Source organism: Moschus berezovskii, chromosome 8, assembly GCF_049115385.1.
Source record: "Moschus berezovskii isolate FMDL1 chromosome 8, NW_MosBer_1.0, whole genome shotgun sequence".
Taxonomy (NCBI): Eukaryota; Metazoa; Chordata; class Mammalia; order Artiodactyla; family Moschidae; genus Moschus; species Moschus berezovskii.
Window position 1 is genome coordinate 86,597,158 of NC_142467.1, and position 16,218 is coordinate 86,613,375.

The window sequence follows — 16,218 nt, forward strand, 5'->3', positions numbered from 1 at the left end:
GAAAAGAAGAGAATTAGTATTTTTGGAGCTGTTGTTGTTTTAATGGGTATTGTGTTAGACCCATTTACCTTATTAATCCTTAGAGCAAGCTCTGTGAGGTGGCAGGAATTTTTCTATAAGGAAACAAGCTCCGTGACTTCGCCAAGGTAACGGAGCTAGTAAATGATAAAATCGGGACTCAAACCCAAGACTTCCCTCAGGCTAGTACTCTGCATGACATCTAGAAAAAGGAAAAAAAAAAAAAAAGAGAAAGATACAAAATGAAATTTCTATTATTAGCAGATAAAAAGCAGTAAGACTTGTGCGTGAAAAAGCTATTGACAGGCAGCAAAAACTAGACCATCTGGATCTAACAAAACTAGTGGAACTTAACTATATTTTTATACAAATATTTTAGAAATCACTATAATAATTTCGAATGTATCATGAAAGCATAGGAACTATTAGAAATGGATTTTAACACAGTTTTAAGTTTCTACATTTTTTTGATGAGCTGTCTTTATAATCATTAAAAGTGACATGAGTCATCCCAAACTGAACAGCTTTTTGAGCTGATCCCTAATGGAACAGTACTTTACTTGGGTCAAGAGCTATGTCCCACATGGAGGGGGAAAATGCCTAGGAGGGGGAAAATGCCTAATTGTGTCATTCTTTTTCTTTTCCTATGTAACCCATTGCTTTTAGGTTTTGATGACTTAAGAAATTCCAATAAAGATGGGATCTGTGGAACATTATTTCAGTCACGAAAAAGTCCATAATACAAAGCTCAGATATTTGGAAAATACGTTCAACTGCTCCAAAAGACACTTACTAAGGAACAGCATAGTGTTGTTTCAAGAGCAAAATGTTTCAGAGCTTTTTTGAGAAATCTCAGAACAACTTGTTGTTAGATGACAGGGTGAAGTGTGTGTGCTTACCTCACATGGTAGAGTCAAAATGTACAGGCCTAGGGTTGAGTCCTGATACCATTGCTAAGTAGCTGTGTTACCTTGGGCAAGACCTTGTTGGCCTCAGTTTCCTCAGCCAATAAAAAGGTTAGTCTGTATCTTGTGTCATTTGGCCAGGTTGGTACTAATTATGTCGTAAAATGTTAGTGTATATAGTAATTATGAGAATTTCATTAATTTGAAATTTTCTTCTGGTCTTTTTAGAATCTGGAGGTGAATTGGATATTGTAGTGACCTCGAATAAAGAAGTAAAAGTTGCTGCCATCCGAGACGCCTTCCAGGAGGTCTTCGGCCTGGCTGTGGTTATAGGGGAAGCCGGCCAGTCCAACATTGCCCCACAACCAGTGGGCTATGCAGCGGGATTAAAAGTGAGTAATAGAACATCTTTTTAGTATATAGAAACTGCTGGTTTATTTTTTTTTTCATAATTCTGTTGATAATTCTATGGTCTCTGTGGAGCTGTTGGGTTTTTACATACTGATTTGGTTTTTAATTGGACAACTCTCCAGTGTTACCATGATACAGTGGAATTTTAAAGAAACCTAAAAATATGTTTTGATTATTGGGAGCAGGGTTTTAAATTTACCTGGCGAGTCTCCCTTTTCTCTTGTACTTGGTGAGGGGACTCAGCCACTCACCGAAAAAGCTTTCTTAGCTTGCTTACTTTGAGTCTTCTCTTTCCTTGTCCTTTTAGCTAATTTACCTTAGAGACCCAACTACCTGGCAAGTTATAGGCACAATGCCTGTGTGTAACCAGAGTTTGCCAGGGTCTCACCAGCATGTAGAAACCTATTAAATCTTATAATGCACTTACCAAAAGGAAGACACTGCTGTACTTTTTGGTGAAGGAAGATGACCTTGTGATTGCATCTGTAGGTGTCTATAATCCTTACATAATAGAGGCAGATGATAGAATGGCTTATTTTGAAGACAGATTTCATACACTTGCATACTCACACCTTCACTTGAATCTCATATTCTTAGTCTTCTGGCCTATAATCATTAAAAACAAACAAACAAAATGTCAGTTACCCAAACCAATCCTATTACCATACTAGACATAGTCCTCTCTAGCCTTCTAGGTGCTAAGTTCCAAGAGTTCTGCCCTCCCTCTCATACATGTTTTATCATCACCATCAGTATACAGACATGCAAGAACAGATAAACAGTTCATCAGCATACAAACACTGCACCCACCTTAAAAAGGAAAACCAAAGAAAACCTTAGTTTTTTTACCCCTCTTTCCCCATCACCTCCTACCTTAGTTTTTGCTTCATTTTGCAGCAAAACTTCCAGAGTTGCCAACACTTTATCTCTAGTTATTTTCTTCATATTCTCGTAACACTCACCTCAGTCAGGGTGTCACCTCCCACCACTCCACTGAGGCTGTGCTCTCAGGGTCACCAGTGTAGTTCCATCTTTGCTCTAGCGTGGGTTTTAAGACTCCTCAGTAATGTCTTTTATGCTCACGGATGCCACTCTTGGTTTCTTCCCTGCCTCTCTAATTCCTTTCTGCTTTCTTTGTTGGCTCCTCCTCTCCTCCCCAGCCTCTTGTTGATCTCTGTCCCTTCATATATATTCACTGTGCTGGTGATCTCATCCGGTCCCATGGCTTTGAATAGCCGCTGTGTGCTGACAGATTTAAGTTTATATCTCCAGCATAGACCTCTCATGTAAACGAGGTTTATATAAAAGTTGCCTTTTTGACACCTTCACTTGAATGTCTCAATACGTCTAGTCCTCTACTACTTTTCTTTCCTTCTGATCTGTTTCCCCAAGATTTCCCCATCTCAATTGATGACATATGTGTCCTTCCATTTTCTCAGGTGAGAAACCTGGAGTCATCCTTGACTTCTCTCATTACCCATGTCCAACTCACCAAGAAATCTTGTTTACCATACCTTCAGAATACATCCAGCATCTGGCTGCTCGTGAGTGTCTTCACTGCCCCCACCCTGGGTGAAGGCATCACAAGGTCTTGCTGAAATCTTGCATTCACCTTCTAACAGGTCATCACTTTCTGCCCTTGTAGCCCTGTAGGTTATCTTCAACAGAGGAGCCAGGATAATTCTTTCAGCACACTAGGTCAACCCATTTCACTGTTCTTTTCAGAACTTTGTTTCCCTTAGTGTAAAAATCCAAATTTCTTACCATGGTTTCCCCAGCACCATATGACCTGGCTGAACTGGCCTAGTTTTTTTTTTTTTTTTCGATTGAAGTATAGTTGATTTTCAGTGTTCCAGGTGTATAGCAAAATAATTCAGTTATACCATATATATATGGGTGTGTGTATTCTTTTTTAGATTCTTTTCCATTATAGGTTATTAGAAGATAATTGAGTATAGTTCCCTGTGCTATACAGTAGGTTCTTATTGTTTATTTGTTTTGTATATATAGTAGTGTGTTTTGTGTATATAGTAGTGTGTATTTGCTAATCCCAAAATGAAAGTGAAGTCGCTCAGTTGTGTCCGACTCTTTGCGATTCCATGGACCGTAGCCTACCAGGCTCCTCAGTCCGTGGGATTTTCCAGGCAAGAGTACTGGAGTGGGCTGCCATTTCTTTATCCAGGGGATCTTCCCAACCCAGGGATTGAACCTGGGTCTCCTGCATTGCATTCAGATACTTTACCATCTGAGCCACCAGGGAAGCCTGATCCCAAACTCCTAATTTATTCCGCATCCCCTTTCTTCTTTGGTAACCATAAGTTTGTTTTCTGTGTCTGTGAGTCTTTCTGTTTTATAAATAAGTTCATTTGTCCTTTTTTTTTTTTTTAATTTCACATAAACAATATCATGTTTGTCTTTCTCTGATTCACTTCACTTAGTATAATCATCTTTTAGGTCCATCATTTTGCTGCAAATGGCAATGCCACATCTTATTTATCCATTCATCTATTGATGAACATTGGGGTTTATGTATCTTTTCGAGATAGAGTTTTTGTCTTTTCCAGACATATGCCCAGGGGTGGGGCTGCTGAATCATATGGTAAGTCTGTTTGTAGTTTTTTAGGAAACCTCCATACTGTTCTGCACAGTGGCAACACCAGTGGCCTCCTGTTCTTCCTCTGGCTTCGTCTCCTGTAGTCTTCCTCCTTGCTCCCTCCATGCCAGCTATCTTGGCCTCCTTGCAGGTCTTCATCCTTGTCTAGCAAGCTGCTCTCTTACAGCCTTTTCACTAGCTCTCTGAGAGACACTTCTTTCACATACCTACTTGGTGGACTCCCCAAGCTCCTTCAAGTCCTGAAGTCTTCCCTGTGTAGCGAGGCCCGTCCTCACTGCCTGGTTCAGAACTGCAGGCTGCACCCACTAATCCTGCACTCCTGATCCCTGTAACCTTCCTTTTTTTCTTCTCCTATAGCATTCAGCATTTTCTGATCTACTATATAATTTATATTATTTTTATTTTTGATGCTTTTTTCCCACTAGAATTTAAGTTCTACAAGAACATAGATCTTTGTTTTGTTTACAGATGTGAACTCAGAATTGTGACTTGTGTTTTTTTTTTTTTTTAAAGAATATCTAGCAGCCTTATTGAGGTAATTTGGAATCAAACCACAAACAGCACAATTCAAAGTGCTAGGGTAAACCTTTAAAAGTAATTTTCTCAACTGAACAGTCTAATGCAAAAGACGTTTTCACTCTGGGAGCTGTCTCAAAGTTTGGGGTGAATGAACCTTACCAGAACAGATCTTTTCCTTAAGGGAACTCTAGCTGCCCATCTGTTGCCATACTGTGAGGGTACCTTGACCGTCAGACAGTGCTGTCTGCACACTCATCTCTGTGCACTTCTGGTGACACACGAAGACTGTGCAAGGTCGAGGCAGACCCAGAGAGTTTCTAGGAACTCTGCTTCTCCTTCCTCAGTTTCCACATGCATTCTTTCCTAAAATGTTCTGGCTGAATACTTGTAATGGAATCTCCTTTCTCATCTCCTCTTTATAAGCTCTGCCCTTTCCCAGTAGAAACATGAAATCCTCCCGAGTGTCATCCAAAGGGACAACTCCAAATAACCTTTTGGATGTAATGGATGCAAATGACACAGTGACTCAGTAAAATCTTCTGGCAAGTCATGTGGTTTCTGATAGTTCTGGGGGAAAAAAAAAAACAGAAAAAGGACCAGATAAAGTTGTCAGCTGATAAGTCGTTAATACTTTCTAATGATAAATCACTACATGATTTTTGGAATATAACTCAGAATTTCATGGTTTTTAAGGCTTGAGTCTTCTATTTTTTTGTGCTAAATATCATTACATCAAAGATACTTCAGATAAGTAGATACTGAACTTGAAAGGCTGATGGAGATTTGTTTCTGTAAAAACCTTATTATACGAACATAGTTTAGTTTATGTTGTGATTTTGTCATTTGACAGATTTGTTTTAGTATTGGTTTTTGCCCTTCAAATTTAGACATGGTTTCTTTTTCCACAGTCTTTTAATACAAGCTTCAAATTCATTGAAACTGATACAAATAGAAAACTGATTTGTAATTTTATCAGTTGTTTATTTTGGGTACACTAGAGGGAGCTAATGAGAAGAAAATAAAGCAGTATTAAAATTTCAAACCAGATTTTTTTTCTCTCCATCTGCTTTTATTTGAAGTCAATGGTTTTTTGAACTAAACTTAAGTTTTCCTTTACGCATATGAAATTGTTTCAGTTCAGTTCAGTTGCTCAGTCGTGTCTGACTCTTTGTGACCCCATGGACTGCAGCATGCCAGGCCTGCCTGTCCATCACCAACTCCCAGAGCCTGCTTAAACTCATGTCCATTGAGTAGATGTTGCCATCCAGCTATCTCATCCTCTGTCATCCCCTTCTCCTCCTGACTTCAATCCTTGCCATCCTCAGGGTCTTTTCAAATGAGTCAGTTTGCATCAGGTGGCCAGAGTATTGGTGTTTCAGCTTGAGCATCAGTCCTTCCAGTGAATATTCAGGACTGATTTCTTTCAGGATGGTCCAGTTAGATCTCCTTGCTGTCCAAGGGACTCTTAAGAGTCTTATCCAACACCACAGTTAAAAAGCATCAGTTCTTCGGCGCTCAGCTTTTTATAGTCCAACTGTCACATCCATTCATGACTACTGGATAAACCATAGCTTTGACTGTCTAGTCTAGACCTTTGTTGGCAAAGTAATGTCTCTGTTTTTTAATATGTTGTCTAGGTTGGTCATAACTTTTCTTCCAAGGAGCAAGCGTCTTTAAATTTCATGGCTGGAGTCACCATCTGCAGTGATTTTGGAGCCCAAAAGATAAAGTCTGTCACTATTTCCATTGTTTCCCCATCTATTTGCCATGAAATGATGGGACCAGGTGCCATGATCTTAGTTTTCTGAATGCTGGGTTTTTAGCCAACTTTTTCACTCTCCTCTTTCACTTTCATCAAGAGGCTCTTTAGTTCTTCTTTGCTTTCTGCAATAAGTATGGTGTCATCTGCATATCTAAGGTTATTGATATTTCTCCCTGCAATCTTGATTACAGCTTGTGCTTCATCCAGTCCAGCATTTCTCATGATGTACTGTGCATTTAAATTAAATAAGCAGGGTGACAATATACAGCCTTGATGTATTCCTTTCCCAATTTGGAACCAGTCTGTTGTTCCATGTCCAGTTCTAACTGTTGCTTCTTAACCTACATACAGAATTCTCAGGAGGCAGGTTAGGTGGTTTGGTATTCCCATCTCTTGAAGAATTTTCCACAGTTTATTGTGATCCACATAGTCAAAGGCTGTGGCATAGTCAATAAAGCAGAAGTAGATGTTTTTCTGAAACTCTTGCTTTTTCAATGTAAGGAAATCAATCAGCCATAATTAAAGTTAGGAAGCTCCCAAGACTTCTCTAATGCTAAGTATTACTTTTACTGAAAAACCAGGTATTTTTATGACCAATGTCTTATTGGTTATATTCAACAGACATGTAGTTACTATCCATTAGAAATTATGAAGAAGTGTGGAATTTTGGTTATTTGGACCAAGTTGCTTAGTTTAAGCTCTCAGAGCACAGTGTAAGCTCTAGAGGCCTTTCTGCATCTTATTTCAGTTCTGAGATAATTACTTCAAATTATCCAAGCCTTTAAACTACCTAGTTTTTGATTCCCCCTTCACTGCTAAGTTCCCTGGTAGCTCAGACAGTAAAGTGTCTGCCTACAATTTGGGAGACCGGGTTCGATCCCTGGGTCAGGAAGATCCTCTGGAGAAGGAAATGGCAACCCACTCCAGTACTCTTGCCTGGAAAATCCCGTGGATGGAGGAGCCTGATAGTCTATAGTCCACGGTCTCACAAAGAGTCGGACATGACTGAGCAACTTGACTTTCACTGCTGAAAAATAAAGTTAAAATTCCCTTCTCAAAACATGGGACTAATATTAAAGGGTGACTTGTGACTCTAGAAGATGTGCATTTAAGTAAATGCTGTGGTCAGAGGAGGAGAGAGGCTGATTTACTCGCTCTGCATTTTCTGGATTCCATGAATAAAAACAAGAAGTAAACTTGTCTTCCCAGCTCACTATCCTATCTTTCATAGGTGCTAATTAATTTCAGGTAAATATTTTGTGAACCTTATGCAGTATAAAGCCCTGTGCTATAGGGTAGTTAAAAATGAACTGACTTAGTTTCTGTTTCCTGGGAGCATGAAATCTAGGACTTTTTTTTTATGGTACATAGTTGAGATACCATCTTTAAAAAGTTGCGAATGAATCTCTAAACAGCCCACTAATCCCCTAATAGTTTTTTACTGAATTAACGTTTATTTAAACATTTTCATAATAAAAATTAGCCATAACTACCTTTTGGGAGGAGTGAATTAGTCAGATTTACTTTATCCCATACAAAGAATTAAGTTCATCTTAGCTGTTGTATTTTCTTCCAAATTCAGTAGTGATCTCCTCATTCAATTTGGTGATGCCATATTTACATATTTAGATTCCTAACATTAGCTCTGTAGGCCTTTAGAAGCCCTTGATGTTTCTCTTGTTCACTTTTTCATGTTGTAAGTTCTTACTGAGTCCCTGTTAGATGCTGTGCTTGGTAGCCAAGAAACAAGAGTAAGCAGAAATACAGCTTGATTCTGTTGTAGTTTAAATTACATCTTCTTTCATGTTTAGCAACTAATGACAAGTTGGTTTACCTGTTCTCACACAGTTGTCACTTCTTTTTTTTTTATTTATCTCTGAAATAAATTCTATTGTTTTAAAAGTGCCCTGGCTTTCTTAATTTTTGTTTTAAAGAAGAATTGACCTCATAATCTCATTCACTGCTTAGTGCTGCTGTTGATGATAAAAATAGGTGTATTATCCATGACTAGTTTTACTCAGAAATGTTTTATCTAGCTTTTTGAACTCATTCTTGTAACATCATTCATGAATACTTTTATGAAGTGATTAAAATGAAAGTGGTAAATGGCAGCCTTGTCCTCATTAATCCAACTTTCAGTTTCCTTCTGTAGATATATATTTCATTCATGATTTTTGAGTTATCTGTATAGTATTCCCAGCCCCTCAGTTTTATTTCATAAATGGCGATTATTTTCTTGAATAAGCTTTGGTGTAATGAATACACTGCAGTTAAAAAAACTGTCATTTTGGTGCATATTTTAAAAGTGAAGTCGCTCATTCATGTCCGACTCTTTGCAACCCCATGGGCTATATAGCCCACCACGCTCCTCCATCCATGGCCGTATATATAAAAGGACTCCGAAGAGAAAAAGACATATTTACTATTGATAAGATTGCTTACCTAGGAAAATTTGAGAGAATCAACCAAAGAACTGCTAGGATTGAAACATTTAAGATGGCCCCTTGCAGATAAACATTAAAAAGCACATCAGTTCAGTTCAGTTCAGTCGCTCAGTCGTGTCCAACTCTCTGCGACCCCATGAATCACAGCACGCCAGGCCTCCCTGTCTTTTCTTATATTCGTAATGACCAATTCGACCATGGAATATAAGATTATCCATTTCACAGTTATAACTAAAATAATAATGCATATAGGAATAACTTGGAGGATGTGTTGCAGACTATCAATACTAAGGGGAATATGAGTGAGCTGCTTCACTATTTACTGTTGTTCTGTATATTTTCATGTTTATAATGAGTATATATGTATTTGGGTAACTTGAAATAGTTTTTAATATACACTGTTTCTATTCAGGGTGCCCAGGAACGGATAGATAGCTTGCGTCGAACTGGAGTGATTCATGAAAAACAGACTGCTGTGTCAGTAGAAAACTTCATTGCAGAATTGCTTCCTGACAAGTAAGCAATTACTTACTTACTTATAATTGTTTTTTTCTTATAAAGAGAACTTTGGTGACAGGACCTTTTCATCTTTTCTCTTAGCAACTTTTGAATATGCAAAATTCATTATTAATCCTGTACATTACATCTTCATGACCTATTTTATAACTGGAAGTTTGTGCCTTTTAATCCCCTTTATCCATTTTACCCTGTCTCCCACTCCTGCCTCTACATCCACCAGTCTGTCCTTTGTATCTGTGAGTTCACTTCCCTCCCCCCACAGGTAAGGGAAAGCATATGGTATTTATCTTCCTCTGTCTGACTTACTTTAATTACCTTAATTCCATCCATATTATTGCAAATGGCAAGGTTTTCCTTCCTTTTTAATGGAATAAGATACTATTTTATATGCACATGCATATAAATATATATACCACACCACATGTATATGTGTGTGTGTTTTGATGTGTATATATAAATCACGTTGTGTTTATCATGGACAAACACTTAGGTTGCTCCCGTGCCTTGGTTGTTGGAAATAATGCTGCCATGCTTCGGTTTTAGTAGATTGTGTGTGTTTTTAGGAATTTATGCATTTCTTCTAGGTTGTCCAGTTTGTTGGTATGTATAATAGGTTCAGTGAATGGCTTATTATATTTCTCTTAGGAGCAAAAACAGAATTGCTCACACTGAATGTCTAGTAAAAAATGTATCTTATTTTAGAACCAGACAGAAAATATGGTCTAGCTATGTCATCTCATTAGTTATGTGACCTGTATAGCCTAGCTCACATTTCTGCTCTTGTTTTCTCCTTTTTAATTATAAAATTTACATTGTATTGCCTGCATTCTAAGACTGTGTTAATTATCACTCAAATAATATACAGTGGTGTGGCTTTGACTTGGATGCTGACTTCCGTAACAAACACAATCATCTTGCATAGCTGTTCAGAGTAATGGGAGGTCTGGCAGGATGGCCTGGAGGCAGTCACCAGGTTTGAGTTCTGTTGAGCACTACCTCTCATCTATGTAGGTTGGGCAAAAACCTCTGACAACATAATTTGTCATTGTTTTTGAGGGCATTAAACTTTTAATAGATGGATTTTTTGAATGGAGAATTTTTTTTTAATTTGCAGAATTGCCTTATATTGAAATAACTTCCCAACTGTTAAGACCTCTCTTTTTCCTATTTACTGTGTGATTTTGTTGTTTATGGGCTTTCCTTGTGGCTCAGCTGGTAAAGAATCAGCATGCAGTGCGGGAGACCTGGGTTCTGTCCCTGGGTTGGGAAGATCCCCTGGAGAAGGGAAAGGCTACCCACTCCAGTATTCTGGCCTGGAGAATTCACGGACTGTGCAGTCCATGGGGTTGCAAAGAGTTGGATGTGACTGAGCGACTTTGACTTTCACTTTGTTGCATTTAATTTTTGTTTTAGTATTGAGTAACACTGTGCCTAGTACTTTGTAGCTATAGTATACAAAAATGTACTCCAGCTTTGAGGGTCTATTATAGACCAGGTGGGAGAGAAAATATATACACAGATAAACAGTTTTAAATGACTCTGTAAGGGTGTAAATCTTTACTTATAGGAAATTTTGCATACGTTTTCACTGGAAATAATTTGATGTGGAATAGTGTCAGATACGGAGAAGGCAATGGCACCCCACTCCAGTACTCTTGCCAGGAAAATCCCATGGATAGAGGAGCCTGGTAGGTTACAGTCCATGGGATCGTGAAGAGTCCAACATGACAGAGCGACTTCACTTTCACTTTTCACTTTCACACGTTGGAGAGGGAAATGGCAACCCACTCTAGTGTTCTTGCCTGGAGAATCCCAGGGACGGGGGAGCCTGGTGGGCTGCTGTCTATGGAGTCACACAGAGTCGGACACGACTGAAGCGACTTAGCAGCAGCAGCAGTGTCAGATAAGAGTCATGAATGATTGGTACTTGAACTGAAGTTTGCAGAGTAGTTAAAATTTGAATAAGTGAAATAGAATAGGTAGGACATTCTATGTGGAGGAAGAGTGTGAAGATGATTAAGATATATTTAGCTGTCAGTGATTATATCCGCTTGGCTGAACATTGTTGGATAGAAAGTCAGGATTAGTTTGAGGACAGACTAAAGAGCTTTGAATACTGGGTTGGAAAGTTTGAACTTTATGTATAAGCACCAAGCAACAATCCACTGATCATTATTATTTCATTTTTTTCCCCTCTATTAACCTTTTAATATTGATGTAAGGGTTACCTTAGAGATTCCATCATGCCTTTTCCATGTATTACATTATAGTACAAATTGTGACTGTTGATAATACGATTTACCCCCTACATCTTGTGCAGTGTTGTAAGTTATCTTAATTGTGCATATATTTTAAACTCAAGATAATGTTAGTATTATGTGCATTCTATTCACTTACATTTATTCTTTGAAGACCTTCCTTCATTGTTGGCTTTAAGTCTGGGATCATTCTCACTCCGCCTAAAAACATTCTTTATACTACATTAGACTTTAGCCATAAGTTCTCTTAGCTTTTGTCTGAAAATGCCTTTCAGTTCAGTTCAGTCGTGTCCGACCCTTTGCGACCCCATGAATCACAGCACGCCAGGCCTCCCTGTCCATCACCATCTCCCGGAGTTCACTCAAACTCATGTCCATCGAGTCGGTGATGCCATCCAGCCATATCATTCTCTCTCGTCCCTTTCTCCTCCTTACCCCAATCCCTCCCAACATCAGAGTCTTTTCCAGTGAGTCAACTCTTCACATGAGGTGGCCAAAGTATTGGAGTTTCAGCTTTAGGATCAGTCCCTCCAATGAACACCCAGGACTGATCTCCTTTAGAATGGACTGGTCCAAGGGACTCTCAAGAGTCTTCTCCAACACCACAGTTCAAAACCATCAATTCTTCGGCGATCAGCTTTCTTCACAGTCCAACTCTCACATGCATACATGACCACTGGAAAAACCATAGCCTTGACTAGACAGACCTTTGTTGGCAAAGTAATGTCTCTACTGTCTAGGTTGGTCATAACTTTCCTTCCAAGGAGTAAGCGTCTTTTAATTTCATGGCTGCAGTCAGCATCCGCAGTGATTTTGGAGCCCCCCAAAATAAAGTCTGACACTGTTTCCACTGTTTCCCCATCTATTTCCCATGAAGTGATGGGAACAGATGCCATGATCTTAGTTTTCTGAATGTTGAGCTTCAGGCCAACTTTTTCACTCTCCTCTTTCACTTTCATCAAGAGGCTTTTTAGTTCCTCTTCACGTACCTTTATTTTCGTAGGTTGTTTTCTCTGGGAAAGATTGGCAGATCTCTTCTTACATAATACTTTAAAGATGCCATTGTGCTGTTTCCTGACTTCCATCGTTTCTGTTGGGCTTCCCTGGTGGCTCAGAGGTTAAAGCATCTGCCTCCAATGCGGGAGACCTGGGTTCGATCCCTGGGTCGGGAAGATCCCCTGGAGAAGGAAACGGTAATCTACTCCAGTATTCTTGCCTGGAGAATCCCATGGACAGAGAAGTCTGGTAGGCTACAGTCCACGGGGTCGCAAAGAGTCGGACACGACTGAGCGATGGAACGGAATGGATCGTTTCTGTTACATCAGCTATCCAGCTTGTTTTCTGTGAAGAGATCTGTTATTTTGCTGCATTTAGGGTTTTTTGTCATTATGTTTTTGCAGTTTTACTATGGTATGTATAGGTGTGCATGTGTTTGCTTCTGTATTAAACTTCTGTGGATTCACCAAGCTTGATTCTTTCACTAGATTTATGTGTTTTGTCCATTTTGGAAAGTTCTTAGCCATTTTACCTTCAGAATTGGCTTCTGGCCCATTTGCTCCTTTTAGGACCCCAGTGACACATTGTGCACCTTCTGACTGTACCCTGCATTTCTCAGGCGGTCAGTCCCCACTCCCTCCACTGGCTCACTCTGGTGTTCCTCTCTGCTCTTCAGTGTGAGTAGCTTCTGTTTACCTGTCTGCTGCTGTGTAGCCCATACACTGCAGTCGCTCAGTCGTGTCCGACTCTTTGCGACCCCATGAATCACAGCACGCCTGTATCTTCTCTTCTGTTATGACTGCCTTGACCTCTCTTTTCTTTAGTATGAGTCATTAAAGGCCCTTGTCTCCTGAGTCCAGCGTACGGGCCTCATTTAGCCTCCTTTTGGTGAAAACGGTGAGGTCCTGACTTTGTCGACGCCTCACCTCAGTCTTTTAAAGCCAGGTATTGTTTATAAGAAACTCGGGAGTCTTCAGGTGGTCCTGAGAAGGTTCACTGTCTGCTGTAGTAAGCAGTAGTGAGGTGTGTGAAAGCGGTGGTTTGGTGCACTGCAGGCACGACTGACCTGAGTCCACACCACGTGGCGCTCAGCATCAGCTGACGGTCTCAAAGGGTACCGTTATAAAGTTGTCTGTCTAGAACATTACTCCATTTGTCTTCCCTGCTCCTACAGCTCTTGGATACCTTTGGTTATAATTTATAATCTCATCCAGCTTTTCATTGGTACGCCATCAACTGCACCATCATACCTAGACATGGTATTTTTCCTGCCAAACATTAATGCTTTTTTTGAGAAGAAGAGTAGCAAATAAGTAGCATTAGGAAGTCTGTTGATGGTTTCCAGAATGGTTAAGGATGAGAGAGGATGGAAAGGTTGTGATATTAAGATACAGAAGGGGGATAGAGGAAGAACATGAGAGAAAACAGCAAACCCACAACCCAAAACACTCGATAGTTTTTTTGGCTACTAATCTTTGTGATGTTCCCATAGGAAATAAATGCACAGAAGATAGAAAAATGCACGCTTATAACTAAGGCAAGAAAAGACCAATGTTGTGTGGCCCCTAACGGAGCAGAGCCAGTAAAGTCTTAGCTATCTGTGATGACCTTTGCATCAGTTCATGCTCCATGAGGAAAATTAGCATCTTGTGTACCAAAATGGAAAAATACCTATGTAAGCATGAGCTGTCCTTATTCTGAAATTATCCTGTCAGGTTTAAAAATATTGGGTTATGTGTGAAATGGATTAAAATGTCCTTTTGGGAAGTAACCAGTGATAAATGGATAGTCTTGGTAAAATACAAACTGGCATACCTGTATCAGCTCCTCAGGTTCTATTTCAATTTTTTTCTGCTACATAAAATCCAAAGTCTTGGAACTACCATTCTTCCTAAGTCCAGGTGACTTCCTTGTAGGATTTGGCCAAATCTGCCTTATTTCACCAGCCACAAGGAGAGGGTGAGGAGGAGGAGAGAGTTCCTTGAGCGTGAACACTGGAGACCACCACTCTTCCTCCTGCTGGGTGAGAGTGGAGGCTGGGTAGAAGGACAGGAGGGTGGCGGGAGAAGACAAAGTTACTCGGCCAGCAGCACTGGTGAGAGGTACTGAAGAGGTCTCAGTGACCATGACAGTGATGGCGCTGGAGATTTGAGTTGGAGAAGAATGGGATACTCAGGTTGACACCTGGGAGCATGAGAGTAGTGTGGAGACGGGGAGTGCTCCTGTGTGCTCACAGGCATTGTGGGAAGACTGCTTGTACCTTCAGGGACCCTGCTTTTCAGGAAGTCCGTGCCGTGCTTGGGAGCTGAGTCACTGCACACTGCTGTCTGCACAATACACAATTGTGTAAAATAAAATATTGACTCATATCCCAAATAATGAGTCATATACCAAATAAAATACTTAAAATAATGTTCATATAAGATAAATTACTTAAGGCTGTCAATTTGAAGCAAAGTTTTGGGATATGAATACTGTAGACATAATAAACTGCCATTTTACCATGCAAGCAAAGTTGTTATTCTGTTTACTGTTTTGTTGTTTCTTTCAATGTTAAAAAAAAGTTTCCTAATCTGTATTATATTTCATAGCACTTTAATCTGCATATTTTAAAATTTTCTTGCTCTGTATCTTCTCATTTAAAACCATGATTTCCTGCTTCTGGTTAATTAAAATGCTGATGATGTACTGATAACCTCACCTAAGTCAGTTTTAAAATTTTTCACTTTTTAATGTGTATCTTAAAATGGAAGAAATTTTTCTTGATTTCATGAAGCTGTCCTCAAAATCTGATTCATTGTGAACAATTCAGAAATTGTGATTAGATTTATCAGGCATGAAGAGAGGATTTGTTATTTCCTGAATGAGCTTATTTTTAAGTCAGCTAGTAACTTTGCAACTTGGCTATATACTAATCATAGAGTTGGTAGTATAAAATTTCCCATATGTTAGCAAATGATGTTTTTAATTTCATTTTCAGATGAATAAATTTATCTGTTGCATATTTGAACACCTCTAATTGCCATTCTCCCCAAATCTTAGCAAGAAAAGGAATTTTCCATGATGTGTGGTTTTCAATTATTTTTGTTGTTCTTTCCCATTTTTCCCCCTCATCTTGAAATTAAGCGAACAGGGCAATTTTATATGTTGTTTTTATGATTTAACCTTTTAATCAGTCTGCTAGTGTTTTATCCGAAGGACAGCACTTTATCAATTCATAGAACTTACTTAGCACATACACAACTTGAAACTCATACATTCTGTTGCAGATGGTTTGACATGGGCTGTCTGATAGTTGAAGACCCCGTGCATGGCATTCATCTGGAAGCGTTTACACAAGCCACACCAGTACCCTTGGAGTTTGTACAACAGGTTAGTTTTATCCTTTCTCATTAGGCTCCAGAAAAGCTTGAAATATTGTTCTCAGAATAAGATTTTTGTTGAAAATATGGTATATTCTTGATTTTACTTCACTCTTTTTCCTTTTAATCTTTTCTGTTTTTCAATTTTCTGTTCCTTCCACGTCATTTCAGTACCTCTCTACTTTTATTTTCCAGCAGTCTCTGAAAAGGTAAATCTATTATATGGTTAGTTGGTCTTTTCTTCATTGTTTTGCTTGTTTGTTTTTATGATTGTGTTCATTACCTTTGGGTTAGAAAAAAATTTGCCTATTCTGATTTTATGTCAACCTTTCATACATTGCCTCATTTATCCCACAGTTTCATTTTTCCTGGTTACGCTAGTTCCTTTTTCTTTGTCCTCATCTTCCTCT

At 39.1% G+C, this 16,218-nt stretch overlaps 1 protein-coding gene across 4 annotated transcripts in view; it reads left to right on the top strand.

Annotated features, from left to right (window-relative positions):
* The window catches only part of PRRC1 (proline rich coiled-coil 1), a 75,395-nt gene that overhangs the window by 18,099 nt on the left and 41,078 nt on the right, over positions 1 to 16,218 (top strand). For all 4 annotated transcript variants that reach the window (XM_055428783.2, XM_055428784.2, XM_055428781.2 and 1 more), the window contains 3 exons: positions 1,152 to 1,315; positions 9,086 to 9,189; positions 15,716 to 15,818. In XM_055428783.2, the coding sequence (XP_055284758.1) occupies positions 1,152 to 1,315; positions 9,086 to 9,189; positions 15,716 to 15,818 (371 nt within the window). The remainder of the gene's footprint in view (positions 1 to 1,151; positions 1,316 to 9,085; positions 9,190 to 15,715; positions 15,819 to 16,218) is intronic.